This window comes from Danio aesculapii, chromosome 25 (assembly GCF_903798145.1).
Source record: "Danio aesculapii chromosome 25, fDanAes4.1, whole genome shotgun sequence".
NCBI classification, from domain to species: domain Eukaryota; kingdom Metazoa; phylum Chordata; class Actinopteri; order Cypriniformes; family Danionidae; genus Danio; species Danio aesculapii.
The window spans coordinates 414,709-430,244 of record NC_079459.1 but is presented as its reverse complement, the minus strand read 5'-3'; the positions used below and the strand labels follow the sequence as shown (position 1 = coordinate 430,244).

The 15,536-nt window shown below is 37.6% G+C and overlaps 1 protein-coding gene across 1 annotated transcript in view; it reads right to left on the bottom strand.

Annotated features, from left to right (window-relative positions):
- Positions 1 to 15,536, bottom strand: part of wwox (WW domain containing oxidoreductase) — a 316,805-nt gene that overhangs the window by 280,234 nt on the left and 21,035 nt on the right. The window contains exon 5 of the mRNA XM_056451577.1: positions 12,052 to 12,158. Coding sequence (XP_056307552.1) covers positions 12,052 to 12,158 — 107 coding nt within the window. The remainder of the gene's footprint in view (positions 1 to 12,051; positions 12,159 to 15,536) is intronic.

The window sequence follows — 15,536 nt, the reverse complement described above, 5'->3', positions numbered from 1 at the left end:
AGTGTGTGTGTGTGTGTGTGTTTGCATTTGTTTGTGTGAGTGCATGTGTGTGTGTATGTGTGTGTGTGTGTGTGTGTGTGCGTGTGTGCGTGTGTGCGTGTATGCGCGAGTCTATTTAGTGTGTGAGTGCATGCATTTGTAGGAGCGTGTGCGCAAGTGTGAGAGGGTGTGTGTGTGTGTGTGTGTGTGTGTGTGTGTTTGAGTGAGAGAATGCACGAATGACTGATTTAATGCGTGTGTGTGTGTGTGTGTGTGTGTGTGTGTGTTCACGTGCATGTGAGTGTGAGCATGCATTAGAATATCTGTGTGTGTATGTGTGTGTGTGTGTGTGTGTGTGTGTGTGTGTGTGTGTGTGTGCGTGCGTGTGCGTGCATGCATGAGTGTGCGCGAGAGTAAACAAACAAATACTGACTTCGCCAGCTGACCAATCAGGGTAAAGCTGGCTTATGAAAGGGGGAGGGGCTTACAGAGTTGAAGTCTAAACTGATTCAAATGAATCAAAATCATCGCTAAATGATTCAAATATTCAAAATGACTCACTTTTATGACCTTAGATGCATTTAAAGGGTTTATGGGATGTTAAAATGCTGTATTTTTATGTAGAAATGTTTACAGCATTTTAAATGAAGACAAAATGAACTATATCAATTTTTGATGCTAAAAAAAAACGTCTCATCAATAGCCCGGTGACTTTAAACCACCATAACTCAATAAAAGGCTCATCTCATGTACTCTACTACTGCTAAACACCCTGACAGCGTCGTCTGAAGAGCGTGAAGTCCGTTGTCTAATTACAAAGCGCTGTCTGTCGATCCACCACCATGTTAATTCGCTTTTTAGGCAGCACAAGGTTGAGCGTTTTCTCCCATCAGCCCTCGGTGGAGATCAGGAGTCGCTCTAATTGGTTCCAGAGCTCAGCGAACAACACAAAACGCACGCAAACACACACGCAAACACTGCAATTAGCATGATCACACAGCAGCTCATTAGCATTGAAAGGCCGGACTAATGCTCTTAAACGGGCAGCGCTGCTTTAGTTATTCTGCTGGACATTAGACGGGCCTTGATCTGAAAAGCAAGCCTCTCGGGGATCTATTAAACATGCCTCGCAGGGACACGAATCAAACATCAGCACATTTCACAAACAATCAGGAAAATTCCTCACGCTGGGGTCTGTACTGTACGCCGGGAGATGATCAGACGCACAATAAGTCATATAACATTGTGTTTTACTTTAGACTAGTCCTAAAATATTATTAGAAGTACAATTCTCACCATTTATTAACTATTAATTATGAGTTTTAGCTCAATAAACTTTAATTAGCTGCTTATTAATTGGTGTTAAGGTAGTAGTTGGGTTTAGATATGCATGTAGAGATGTAGAATATGCTGATAAATAATAATAAACCAACAATATTGTACACCAAGAAATTATCACACACATACAATAAGTCATAAAACATTGTGTTTTACTTTAGACTAGTCCTACAATATTATTAGAAGTACAGTTCTCGCTATTTATTAACCATTAATTATGAGTTTTAGCTCAATAAACTTAAATTTTCTGCTTATTTACAGTTATTAAGATAGTAGTTGGGATAAGTATGTAGAGATGTAGAATATGATTCTATACTGTATAATAATAAACCACCAATACTGTAATTCAGGAAATTATCAGACACATAATAAGTCACTAAAAAATAGCTTTTTTTTCATCAGACTGTCCTAAAATATTATTTAATCCGGTCACACTTTATTTTAAAGTACAGTTCTTATGTATAAACTAATAATTATGAGTTTTAGCTCAATAAACTTTAATTAGCTGCTTGTATTTTCAGTGTAATGTATGCGCAGACAATTACACTGCTCTGGTGTGCATTTAAAAGAAATGACTTTTTATTTGACTAAATAATCATTTCTTTAATTAAACCTCACCTCCTTCAAACAACACCTCAAACTAATGAGATTAAGATCATAATCCGCGAAATCATCATTGTGTTCAGATAAGTGGCACACACACAACAACACCATCATCCCATTATTATCGCTCTGTGTGGAAACTGTTCATTAACATTTATTTTATGAGTTTTTTCGAATATGAGGAAAAGTTCAGCATAATTTATAATTTGAGTGTGTGTGTGTGTGTGTGTGCGTGTGTGCGTGTGTGCGTGTGTGTGTGTGTGTGTGTGTGTGTGTGTGTGTGTGTGTTCAGATGTACACAGATGTATAAACACACTCAAATTATGCTGAACTTCTCCAAACTTCATCTCCACATCTTCAATCAGATCATAAAATAAATGTTAATGAACAGTTTCCGGAAGCGCGATGGTTAGCATTGTGGCCTCAAAACAAGAAGGTCGCTGGGTCAGTTGGTGTTTCAGTGTGGAGTTTGCATGTTCTCCCCGTGTCGGCGTGGGTTTCCTCCGGGTGCTCCGGTTTCCCCCACAGTCCAAAAAACATGCGCTATAGGGGAACTGATTAACTAAATTGGCCGTAGTGTGTGAGGGTGTGTGTGTGTGTGAATGAGTGTGTATGGGTGTCTACATACGACCTGAGGATCAATCAAAAGTGGTGCAATGGTGTAATTGGTAGTTTTGAATAAAAAAGGAGCCACTAATTATTTTAGATCGACTCTGCATGTTGGATTACTGAAACAGAGAGTATCAGGAGCAGCAGGACGCTGTTTATTTGCACATCTGCTGTTTAATTCACTCGCTCTTTACTGAGGCCCATCCACACTATAAAACCTGCACCCGCTCAGCCATAAACACAGCAGCGCTTTACTGTGCTTACTGCCAGAGCTGCGCAACAATGGATTATCTCTAATCTGGACTGTCATAAGACTCCAAAAAATTATTATTACGTAAATACAATATACTTGTATTTAGAGTAAACTGCTTAAAATACTTGTAATCATGCTACAGTTACTTTATAGATTACGTATGATTTACACAATGGTAGTAATTCATTGCTTTTCCTAAATTTTCTCTATTTAAAAAAACCATAAACATTTACAGAGTTATGAAACGTTTGCTTATTTAAACTCAGGCTCATTATGAAAACGTACCACTATATAAATTTCTGAAGAGTGCCAAATACGTCCCAGGAGTTTTTTTTTAGTTTCGTTTTCGCGAATCCACCAGTGGCCACTGTGGGCGCTTTTTCAGATCTCAAATTTCTCTTGCGAGTGCCATGCACGCCTGCTGTTCTTGCGTAAATCCACCAGAGGCCGCTGTGTACACTTTTACAGATCTCTAATTTCTCTCGCCAGTGTCATTCGTGCCTGCAGTTCTCGCATAAATCCACCAGAGGCCGCTGTGTACGCTTTTACAGATCTCAAAATTCTCTCATGTGCCATTCGCGCCTGCAGTTCTCGCATAAATCCACCAGAGGCCGCTGTCAACTGACTTACTGACGAACCGGCTGATCAAATGACCCACCCTCCTCCTTCCCTAAACCCAACCAATAGTGTTTTCAAAAGGCCCGATTGACCCGCCTACCCGCTTCCCTAAACTCAACCGACAGCTTTACAGTCGTGGTCAAATCCTCTCTGCATCTCAAGTCCGCCGACCTGCATGGCGAGCCGGTAACAAACTGGTAACAGTGGAAAAGCCATTCATATGAAAAGAAGCGGTCAGCTGGTAAGCGCAAAAGGAACAGTGTCATACCGCCCAGTAGCATTGGTTTTAAAGATGAAATGCAGCCATACATACTTCTGGTTACATAAATCAAGATCTCCAAAAATGTTTATAGGGCAACAATTTCAAATTAAGCCTATGATGGCTTATTTACATTCGTAATTCTTTACATTTTTAACGTGATATTAATTCTGTCATCTGAACTTTTAGTGGGGTTTTTTTACACATTTAATATTTTTCAAATACTTCAATTGATATTTAACGGATCAATTTTAAGGTCAATATTATTAGCCCCCTTAAGCAATATTTGTATTCGACTGTCTCCAGAACAAACCTCTGTTATACAATGACTGGCCTAATTATCATAATGATTAAAATAAAGAAGGAGTGGCTTCACAATAACTCCCGAACTCTTCAATTCTAGAATGGCCCAGCCAGAGCCCTGACTAAAACCCTATTGAGCATCTCTGGAAAGACCTAAAAATGCTTATCCACCAACGTTTACCATCCAACCTGAGTAACTGCAAGGAAGAATGACAGAGGATGCCCACATCCAGGTGTGAAAAACTTGTGTCTTTCCCAAAAAGTCTCATGGCGGTATTAGATGAGGTGCAACAGGGGTCGCCACAGCGGAATGAACCACCAACTTATCCAGCATACGTTTTACACTGTGGATGCCCTTCCAGCTGCAACCCAGTACTGGGAAACACTTATTCACACACACTCATACACTACAGACAGTTTAGTTCATCAATCCCCCTATAGCGCATGTGTTTGGACTGTGGGGGAAACCGGAGCACCCGGAGGAAACCCACGCCAACATGGGGAGAACATGCAAACTCCACACAGAAACATTAACTGACCCAGCCGAGAGTCGAACCAGCGACCTTCTTGCTGTGAGGCCACAGTGCTAACCACTGTGCCACCGCTGTGATATTTCCTTTTTAATAAATCTGCAAAAATGTCAATGTTTTTCTGTCAATACGGGGTGCTGTGTGTACGCTAATGAGCAAAAAAATATAATATAACAACAACAATATAACAAAGAGTGACACATTTAAAGGGGTCTGAATACTTTCTGTAGCCACTGTATATAGTTTCTGCCACAAGATAATCCTGCTTCAAACGTCAAATAAGGGTTTGCACAAAAGTAATCTAAATGTAATCCAAAAGTAGTCTGATTATGTTACAGTAAATGTGTAATTAAGAGTTCACAGTAAAGCGTTACTGTAAGTGCACTAGCATTAGCCGCGCTTCTGAACTGATGATGTGGATTGGGTTTAATTTTTTTTTTTAGGATTAAGAATGTGCACCGGTCGAGCCTCTGACTTCCCCTGACCTTGACCTTTGACCTTCTGTCCTCAGATCAGCCCAGAGACTGATGATCCTCCGCGGGTATGAGAAACACACACACACACACACAGAGAGAATAAAGCTGAATCAGCGTGACTCTGTGCTTCTCTGGACGTTTGCTGCGGTGATTACTGGAAATGGCATTTACGCTGTGATTAGTAAGCTTGTTCACACACTCGGAGATCTGCACAGACACTATTAATAAACCATTGTTTCTCTCAGGACACGCAGTTTCAGCACAGGAAATGACATCAGCAGAGCGAGCTGTGAAACAGACACTAAGGACTTTCGGCAGAAGAATAACATAAGAGGAAATAATGTTGGAAAATAAAAACGTTAAACACCACTGAGACAAAAATATGTGAAAAATAATTACAATTTCGCAGGAAGGTTAATAATGTTTACTTCAACTTCAATGCTTAAGACATCAACACTAGTGTGGTATTATTATTAGAAGTAGTAGTAGTAGAAGTAAAAAATGTACTAAATAAATAAATAAATAAATAAAAGTGACATTGCATAAAGTGAATGAAGTGTAATTCTGTATTTGCTCTGTTAAATATCACTTGGACAAAAATATGTGAAGAATAATTACAATTTCACAGGAGGACTAATAATGTTTTCTCTTACTCCATTGCTTAAGTCATGAACGCTAGTTTGGTATTATTATTATTATTAGTAGTAGTAGTAGTAGTAGTAGTGAAAATTGCACTAAATAAATAAATAAAGTGACATTGCATAAAGTTAATGGAGTGTAATTTTTATGCTCTATTAAACATCGCTGGGACAAAAATATGCGAAAAATAATTACAATTTCACAGGAGGGCTAATAATGTTTTCTTCGCTTAAGTCACTAGTTTAGTATTACAAGTATTATTACATTATTAGTAGTAGTAGTAGAGAAAAATGGTAATATATATATAATTATAATAAATAAATAAAGTGACATTGCATAAAGTGAATGGAGTGTGATTATATATAAATTAATAATAACAAATACTTTTCATTGATAAATTAAACTGCTAAAAAATCTAATTAAATCATCTCAATGCATGTAATACATATATAGAGCACCATCACATATAAGCTGAAAATAAAGTGTTTTGGTATTAAATTATAAATATTTGTAGCAGTAAAAAACTAATTTCCTTGTGTTCTTTTCCTTTATTAATCCTTCATTATTCCTTTATTATTTCCTCAATGAATGAAAATATTAATAAAACATATTGAACAAAGATTTTATGTTATGTTACTTCACAAATAGTTTGGCATTTCACTATTAGTTTGGTTAATTTAGATAAAAATAATTCAAATAAATTAATACTACATATATCATTGCCTACATAAATCAATGAAGGTTGTGTCACTATTATGGATTAACGTAATGTATTTTTAATTAATGCCATATCAGCAACCAAGCCAACTTTCATGGCAAGAATATTCCAATAATAAATAATCCACAATCAAAAACTAAATAAATACATAAATTTATTAAGATATTTAACGCTAATACATGATAAAAAAAAAAATCTAAATTTTCCTGGTGTCATTTAATAAAAAGCACTATTATGGATTAATATGTACAGTACAATATCTAATTGAGCTACAGTAAGAGTGGCTAATTAAAATAAATACTTGATAAAAGTGTGCAGATTTCTCCAGAATGACCTCTGTATGCTCCTGGAGTCTTTCTGCTCCTCCAGAGCCACTTCAGGCTTTCATTTTGACAGTGCAGAAAGTGATGTATGACAGGATTCTCCCTCATTTTCTCTCCTAATGCTTCCTAAAGCCTGCTCAGCGTCCGAGTGCCCTCAGAAGTCGACACCATGACCCTTCATTCAGTGGATTCCCAAAAACACACACACACACACACACATGCACGTCTCTATCAGAATAACCTGAGCGTGGGAAGACACGGCGAGAGTACATTCATCATTTTAACGATTAATTTCCTCGTCCTGTCCTTCGCCGGATCTATTAATATCGTTCCCGAGGTGTAAGTGTGCATTTCCAGCGATGAGATTTATTCCGATATCAAGCCTTCATTACTCATCCCCGCAGCACCTGCGATTCGGAGCGCTCCAATCAAATCCAATATTTTTTAATCACAATATGAAAATCTTAACCCGATCAAGCCATCTTCCGCCATTACTGCGCTCATTTCTCACACCGCCAGTCGTACATTCGCCCAATCAGATCCGAATGTTGTGCAATAATTGTTAGAGAATGAAAAATTAAAAACCCCAGCAAGGTGTCGGTAAACATTAATCAGATCGTCCGGCTTTTCCTGCCAGGTAATTTGCCGTAATATTTCACTGTTCTTTAATAACGTGCAGCATTAAGAGGACGGCGTCTCTTGTAAAACGCCTCAGAGCGAAGCTTGCTACATTTATTAAAACACGTCGTGATTTGAAGCTGTCGCGCCGCAGAGAACGGGCTTTGTTCAATTAGACATCGCCGCTGCTTTAAAACACTTCAGATTCCCCCAGTAATCCGGCGGCGTCCTGTAATTAATCAACTAATTCCGAGTCTCGGGACGGCTGTAATTACGGCAGCTCGTAATGGCTTATTCTTTCTGCTCCAGCACCTACATTTCATTTGTTTATTTTCTGGCTCTCATAAATCTGGGGGAGTGTCAGGAGCGCCACAATATTAGTGCAATAATCAAAGTTAATTATCGCTGTGCCTCCTCCTGCTAATAACCGCAGACAGAGAGAGAGAGAGAGAGAGAGACTGAACCTGCGGCTGATCCACAATACAGCAGCATTCAGCAATGCTTCGGTTCCTGCATTCACATGTTAAAGTTCTCCTGTGAGAACAAGCACTTATTAAAGAGGACCTATTATGCTCCTTTTTACAAGATTACAAGTGTGAGCTGAGAATAGCACACAGATAATGTTCTCCAGCTCTCTGAATCTGACCCTTTCAGGCTTTGATCCTTATTATGGCGTTTGGTGACTGTCGCTTTAAATGCAAATGAGACTGTGCTCTTTTCAGAAGAGGGCGGAGCTACAAATGCCTATATATGTCCGCACGGTGGCAGATGTAAAACAGCAGTGTGTGTGTTGTGAGTGCTGGTCAGGTGTGCTTCAGTGTGAGTGTGTGCTTTATGCTTCATGTCGCTCCTGATGCTGTTCATCTAAAACTCCACATCTATAATCCTCTTAGTCTATGCTGACATTATCTTCAGCAGCTCAAACACTCTAATGGCTAATGGACAGACGGCTGCTTCTCACTCAGGGCTGCTGTTTATGCTAATGAGAGGGAGAGATTGGCATTAGTAGGCGGAGCTTTCCCCCTCTGACGCATATGTGTCAGACCCTCTCCTTTTTCCCGGGATTCTCCCATATTTAACAGTTCTATCCCGCTATCATTTCGCATTTTCTAGTTTTTCTCCCACATTTTCAATCTTTCTGTAAATGGTGGCAATAAAGAGCCGATCCTCCCTATACGCAACCCATCCCACCAAACCACTAGGGGACGCCGCTTGCTCTTAAATGTGAGTCTGTTCTGTGCTTTCGTTTTATTTATCCATGAAAACACTTTGAAATAAATATAAAAACGGCGGGATTCCCTTCATTTTAATTACAGGTGCCGTCGTCATATAGCGGTGCGTGACTGTCAGCTGACGCGCTCCATGGTGATAAATAGACCAAAAAATTTCCCAAATGGATTCTGTACACGCGATTTGAAGCAGAGCGAAAGTCTGGGTTTTGGGTGCGTGTTTGAACAGACATACACATAATAATAATAATAATAATAATAATAATAATAATAATAATAATATCTAAAGATGTTGATTTTGGTGGGTTTTCAAACACAACTAATTTTGTCTTAAATGAGCATAAAAAGTTAGGAAAGCAATCAAATGCTTTCATTATAACATTAGATGTGTGCATTTTAAAGTGATTTGCTATTTAATAATCAAACGGAAAATCTAAATGAGAGATTCATTTGTTGCTCTTTAATCAGAATGTTTAAGTTATACAGTGAAGACAAGACTGAGATTTGACACCTCGATTCTATGTCTGTATAATAGCTATTAATTTTAATTGTTAAAACTATTTGCTAATTTATTTGCAGCTTAGGGTTAGGGTGCTAATGTATGCTATTTATTCTATCCTTTATAAATAATAATAATAATAATGATAATAATAATAATAATAATAGTAATAACATATCACTGACAGTTTAACAGTTTATTTACAATGAAACAGCTCCTGATAAACACATTAAATATTAGTTTGGGGTTTTTTTGGGGGGGGGGGGGGTGCTGCATATCTCTTATTTTTACAAATAAGTGGGCATATCCCTAATTTTTACATCCCAATGTTGACAGGTATGCTCTGATGACACGTACAAAGGCAGAATGTCAATCAAAGTTTTATCAAGTCTGCAGTGGCGGTTCTTGTTTAAATGGCACCCTGGGCGAAACCACCCCAAACATACCCTCTCCCCATCCCCCAAGAAATAAAGACACTATGTGGTTGACTTTATATATATATTTATTAAATATATATTTTAATTATATACAAATAAAATAATTATTTTACTTTGCATGTCGACGCATATTGGCGTGGAGCAGCGCATGTGAGGCACATGGGAATGGCTTTCTTTGTCACTTTGTTTTCACCAGCGATGTTTTGGTTGCAGATAAACTTACGTGGGCAAAATATGCCACACATGAATAGTTACTAACGTCTTTATTCTGGGATAACCACTCTGATTTAATACACTTGTATAAAGTAAATCTGATCTCAAGCTGTTACTGGGGCACTTTTTTTGCCGTCCCCTGCAAGATGCCGCCCTGGGTAATCGCCCATATTGCCCATGCCTAAATCCGCCACTGCAAGTCTGATTATAAACAATACAATTAAACCACACTGAACTGAGCTAAACTGAACTTAAACACTACAAACTGAACTACACTGTTCCTATTTACTGTGACCTTTTATGTGAAGCTGCTTTGACACAATCTACATTGTATAAGCGCTATACAAATAAAGGTGAATTGAATTGAATTGAACAATTAGCTCATGTTCACCATTAGAGGTTGGAGATATTTACACACTGCTGACACACAACTGTGTTTAAACCCTTTATACAAGTGATTTTTGTATAACAGCTCCCCTTTAGAAAAACTACAATAATGAGAAATTCTGGAAATAAAGTAAAAGTAGAGTATATTTCAACATGATAAAGCTAAAGAAACTGTAAAGATGAAGCGCACTTTAATGAACACCTCATGAAACCTGCTAATGACTATACACTACCTGTCAAAAGTCTTGTTGTTGATCTCAGATGTAAGAGCAACACAAAATAGCTTGACTTCAAGTTGATCATGTATAAAAGTGTCAGAAGGTGGAATATTCTGATGGATCATCTGTTGATCTGCATCCCAATCATCACCAATACTGCAGAAGACCTGCTGGAACCCACATGGACTCAAGATTCTCACTGAAATCAGTCAAGTTTGGTGAAGGAGAAATCATGGTTTGGGTTATATTCAGTATGGGGCGTGCGAGAGATCTGCAGAGTGGATGATCAACATCAACAGCCTGAGGTATCAAGACATTTGTGCTGCCCATTACATTACAAACCACAGGAGAGGGACAATTCTCCAGCAGGATAGCGCTCCTTCTCATACTTCAGCCTCCACATCAAAGATCCTGAAAGCAAAGAAGGTCAAGGTGCTCCAGGATTGGCCTGCCCAGTCTCCAGATATGAACACTATTGAGCATGTCTGGGGTAAGATGAAGGAGGAGGCGTTGAAGATGAACACAAAGACTCTTGATGAACTCTGGGAGTCCTGCAAGAAGGCTTTCTTCACCATTCCAGATGACTTTATTAATCAGTGATTTGAGTCATTCAGAGATGTATGGATGCAGTCCTCCAAGCTCATGATGGAGTCAAATATTATTGTGGTCAAATAAGCCTCATCTAGAGGGCTTTGCCTTTCATAGAAGCCACTGCGGATACCAAATGATCAACTAGAAGTTATTATTTGCTGTTCCTAAAACTTGGATAGGCCACAGGACTTTTGTCAGGGGTAGTGTTTAATATTCAAACTCAATAACATGATCTTAATTTGAACAGGATAGTTTTGCTCAATATAATACGGCACGTATAACGTAACAACATGCTAATGGAGAAATGTGCTGTAATGAAGTGTTAGTCAGAGCTTTATGGCAGTATTCACGCAGATCTCAGATCAGATCAGATCAGACGTCCCCTCTGTAGGCAGCAGACTGTGTAGTAAGCAGAAGAGCACTAATGACTCAAAGCTCCTCCTGATGGTGTGACTCATGACAGACAGAGATGCACACTACACAAAACCTCACTGATGATGTGTAAAGGTCACACGGATGCTGGACTCAGAGTGTGTGTGCAAACAGTATGCATGTCTATAAGCGTGTGCATGTGTTTGTGAGAGTGTGTGTGTATCTGTGAGAGTGTGTGTGTGTACAGTATGTATCTGTGAATGTGTATGTTGTGTGTGCATCTATCGACAGAGCGCGTGTGTGTGTGTGTGTGTGTGTGTGTGTGTGTGTGTGTGTGTGTTTGAGAGAGAGACAGTCTGTGCATGTGTGTGCATGTGTGCATGTGAATGTGTTTGTGAGTCTGTGTGTATCTGTGAGAGTGTGTATGGGTGCGTCTCAGAGTGTATATCTGAGAGAAAGTGAATGTGTGTGCGTGTGTGTATCTGTGAGAGTGTGTGTGCACAGTATGTATCTGTGAATGGGTTTGTTCCACGAGTGTGTGTCTATCTATGTGAGCGACTGTGTGTTTGTGTCTGTGAGTATATGTGTGTACGGTATGTATCTGTGAGTGAGCATGTATCTGTAAGAATGTGTGTGTGTGTGTGTGTGTGTGTGTGTGTGTGTGTGTGTGTGTGTGTGTGTATCTTGACCTTGTGGGGACATATTTTGTTGGTCCCCATGAGGAAATAATACAGTTTAAACATCACATCTTTTGGAAGTCCCCATAAAGACAGCTTTAAAAAAAAAGTGTGTAACTGTGTGTGTACGAGAGTGTGTGTGTTTGTGTGTGTGAGACTCACCCATTCGCCCGTGATCAGACTGGCTGCTTTACTGGCGCGGCTTTGGTTCCGGCAGGCTAAGATCACATGAGCGCCGTGTAGAGCGAAGGATCGCGCCGTCTCGAAACCTACAGATAGCAGAAGAGTGGGTGGAAGAGAAGAGGAAGAGAGGAATCACACACTGAGATAAAGTCACTGCGCTGATAACTGCGACGCTCTTGCTGTTATTTGCGGCCGCTGAATCCGATGGGAACCCCATATCTCGGATTCCTTCTCCATCAGACAGAACGCCAGCGGCTCTTCTCTAAGATCCTCAATCAAGAGCCGTTTCAGCTGATGAAAATGATCCAATTAAAGCAGAGGAACTCCAATAACTCCAGTAATGATAATACAGTGAAATTAAATCGGACCCAGGACAAGTCCTTGCAGCACCTCTGCAGCATTTACACTGCACAATGTTCATTATAATTTAAAATAATTATTATTATTTATAATATATTTATATTAGATTTTTTGCCCAACATTTGTAGTCTTTAAAAGAAATGGATTATTTAAAATGTGACTAAAATCTTTACTTGAAATGTAAAAGGAAATATTCTGTATACACTACCGCTCAAAAGTTTGGGGTTTGTAGGATGTTTACATGTGATTTCATCAGCTATACAGTACAAATAGTAAATTATTATTAACTGTTCAAAAGTAGATTATTATTTAATTTAGTCATTTATTCCAGTGATTTTAAAGATGACTTATCAGCTTCATTACTCCAGTCTTCAGAGTCGCATGATGCTTCAGAAATCACTCTAATATTATTATTATTAGTAGTAGTAGTAGTAGTAGTAGAAGTAGTAGTAGTAGTAGTAGTAGTAATCATAATAAAAGCAATAATGACTGGACTAATAATTTAATTTGAAACTTAACACAATAAGTAATTGATATATATGAAGTATTTAACAGTTTAACATGTATACATTCAATAAATGTAGCCTTGAACAGAATAATTGTATTCAAATTATTAAATAAAAATAATACAGAAAATAAAAACTGACTCCAAACTTTTGACCAGTAGTGTATATTTTGCATTAAAAAATAATTTAAATAATTTAATAATTTAATAATTTAAAAATTATAAAGTTTTACCCCTCCAACAAATGTGTAAACTGCATTGTCTGGTAAGTTATGAGTTATATAAAATTAATAAAATATTATTATAGTTGTTATTACCTCATTGGTAAACTGGGTCGGATTTAACAGCATTTTACATACGTTAATTGCAGCCTTTAATAATGAACTTAAATTAAAGGTTGTAACTGTAATGTGCATTTCAATAATGTAAAATGAACAAATATTGAACTGTTTATTAACCAAACGAATAAATACTACAATAAAAATAGCACTCGTATGTTCCTGTAAAGTGACACTTTAATAAAAGACGTTTCCATGAACTGCAATCTACTATAGCATAGTATATCAACTATAGTTTTAAACCAACAAAGGTTTAGGTTTATATTTAAAAAAAAAATATATATATATATATATATATATATATATATATATATATATATATATATATATATATATATATATATATATATATATTTATTTATATATAACATATTTAAATATATACATAAATAAATAATAAATACATATTTTAATAAAATAAAGAAAAAAAGTTTTTTTTAATTACTTAAATTAAATACTACAGTTAACAAATATTTTTTTTTCTTTATTTATTTCTTTAAAGCACTTTTTATACATATATTTAAATATATACATATATATTTTAAAAAACACAGTAAAAGTAAAAAACGCAGTAAGAATATTCAATTAAATACTACAGTAAAAAAATATATATATATATTTTTAGATATATAAACAAAACTATATATTTTCCGATTATTCAGACTTGTGCTGGAACTATAGAAGGAAAAAAAAGATTAAATAAATCAAAATATCCATTTACAAAAATCTAATAAATGAATCCATTTTAAAAAATGAAGGAATGAATGAATGAATGAATGAAATAAAGGTAGCAATGTATGATTTGTCGGACAAACTTCTTTTCAGAACTCAAGACGTGTTAAGACTCTCCATCACAGAGCGTCACAAAGCCTCATTCAGAACTTCATCAGATTATTAATATTCAGAAATGGCCACTGTAAATGGGTCAGTCAAACCCAAAAGGTGGAAACAATGATCTAAATATACACCGTACGGGAAAGCAGAAACAAAACATTCGCTTCACCGAAAAAGGTTATATTTAGGGGGGACTTGGGGTATTGTTTTGGCTGGTTTTGCTGACCTGCCGCTTTGCATTGTGCCTTTGATTACACCAAGTGTGTTTAAAGTTTCTCTTAAGCTGGCATCAGCACTTTATTACCCGGAGTGGGCACCAGTCATAAAAGGTACACGTGTCTCAGAATAGATGCTGCGCGAAAAAAAGCCTCCAGTTCATAACAATGGCTCAAGTTTGCAAGTCCGACATTAATAATCAAGTTAAAGAAATCAGAAGGAATTTCAGATGAGAAGAACGCTGTATTTTGCTATCATACGAAGGACACAAAAGGTCAAACTTCTAGATTTGCCATGTCCCACAACACCCTGGAGAAGAAAAACTGCTGTCCTGTCTTCGGTTTGGGGCTTTTTTAAACCCACAATCCTCAGATGCACATGTGTGTTTCTCCACAGGCCATATTTACTCATTAAATGCAGAGTTTAATTACAGCTAATTGACTAAAATGCTAACAGACGTGTGCATTTGTTTTTGTTTTTGTTTAAGTAATTATTTTGAAATGCAAATCATTCATTTTCCTTCGGCTTAGTCCCTTTATTCATGAGGGGTCTCTACAGTGGAATGAATCGCCAACTATTCCAGCATATGTTTTACACAGCGGATGCCCATCCAGCCACAATCCAGTACTGGGAAACACTGTATATAATGCGCCAAAGCTAACAAAGATACCAATGTAGAGCTCTATTTGTTACGAATTAGTGTGAACTACCAGCAGTTTTCCATATCTTATTTATTTATTTTCCCATTTTTGGAGCTTTGGTCTATTTGTAGATGCTGTACTTTTGATGTGGTGTGAACTCTGAGCCAGGAGTGTTTAGTTTTGGTGATGTTTTTTACAGAAACACAGTAAAGTGTCTGAGTGATTTGTAGTGTCGGCTGCAGGTCCAGGTTTGGTGTGTGGAGAAAGTGAAGTGAAAAACTCTGAATCAGTGACAGCTGTCAGCCTTCATATCCACCGATGGCCGTAATTCCCAGCGTTGCAGAGCGATGGAGTCGTGCCTCTGTTTGAGTCGTGTTGGCCTGTCAGCTCTTTTCTGAGCCATGACAGTGTAATATGTTTTACAAGCACAATGGCCAAGGGTTATTTCACAGTCAGGCCAGTAAAGCAGAAACCGCACGCAAAAAACCCTTCAGTCCACTGCTCACACCAGCGCAACCGTGATTTAAACCGGCCTCTTTTACACTGAATAAATACAGTATGTGTTCATTT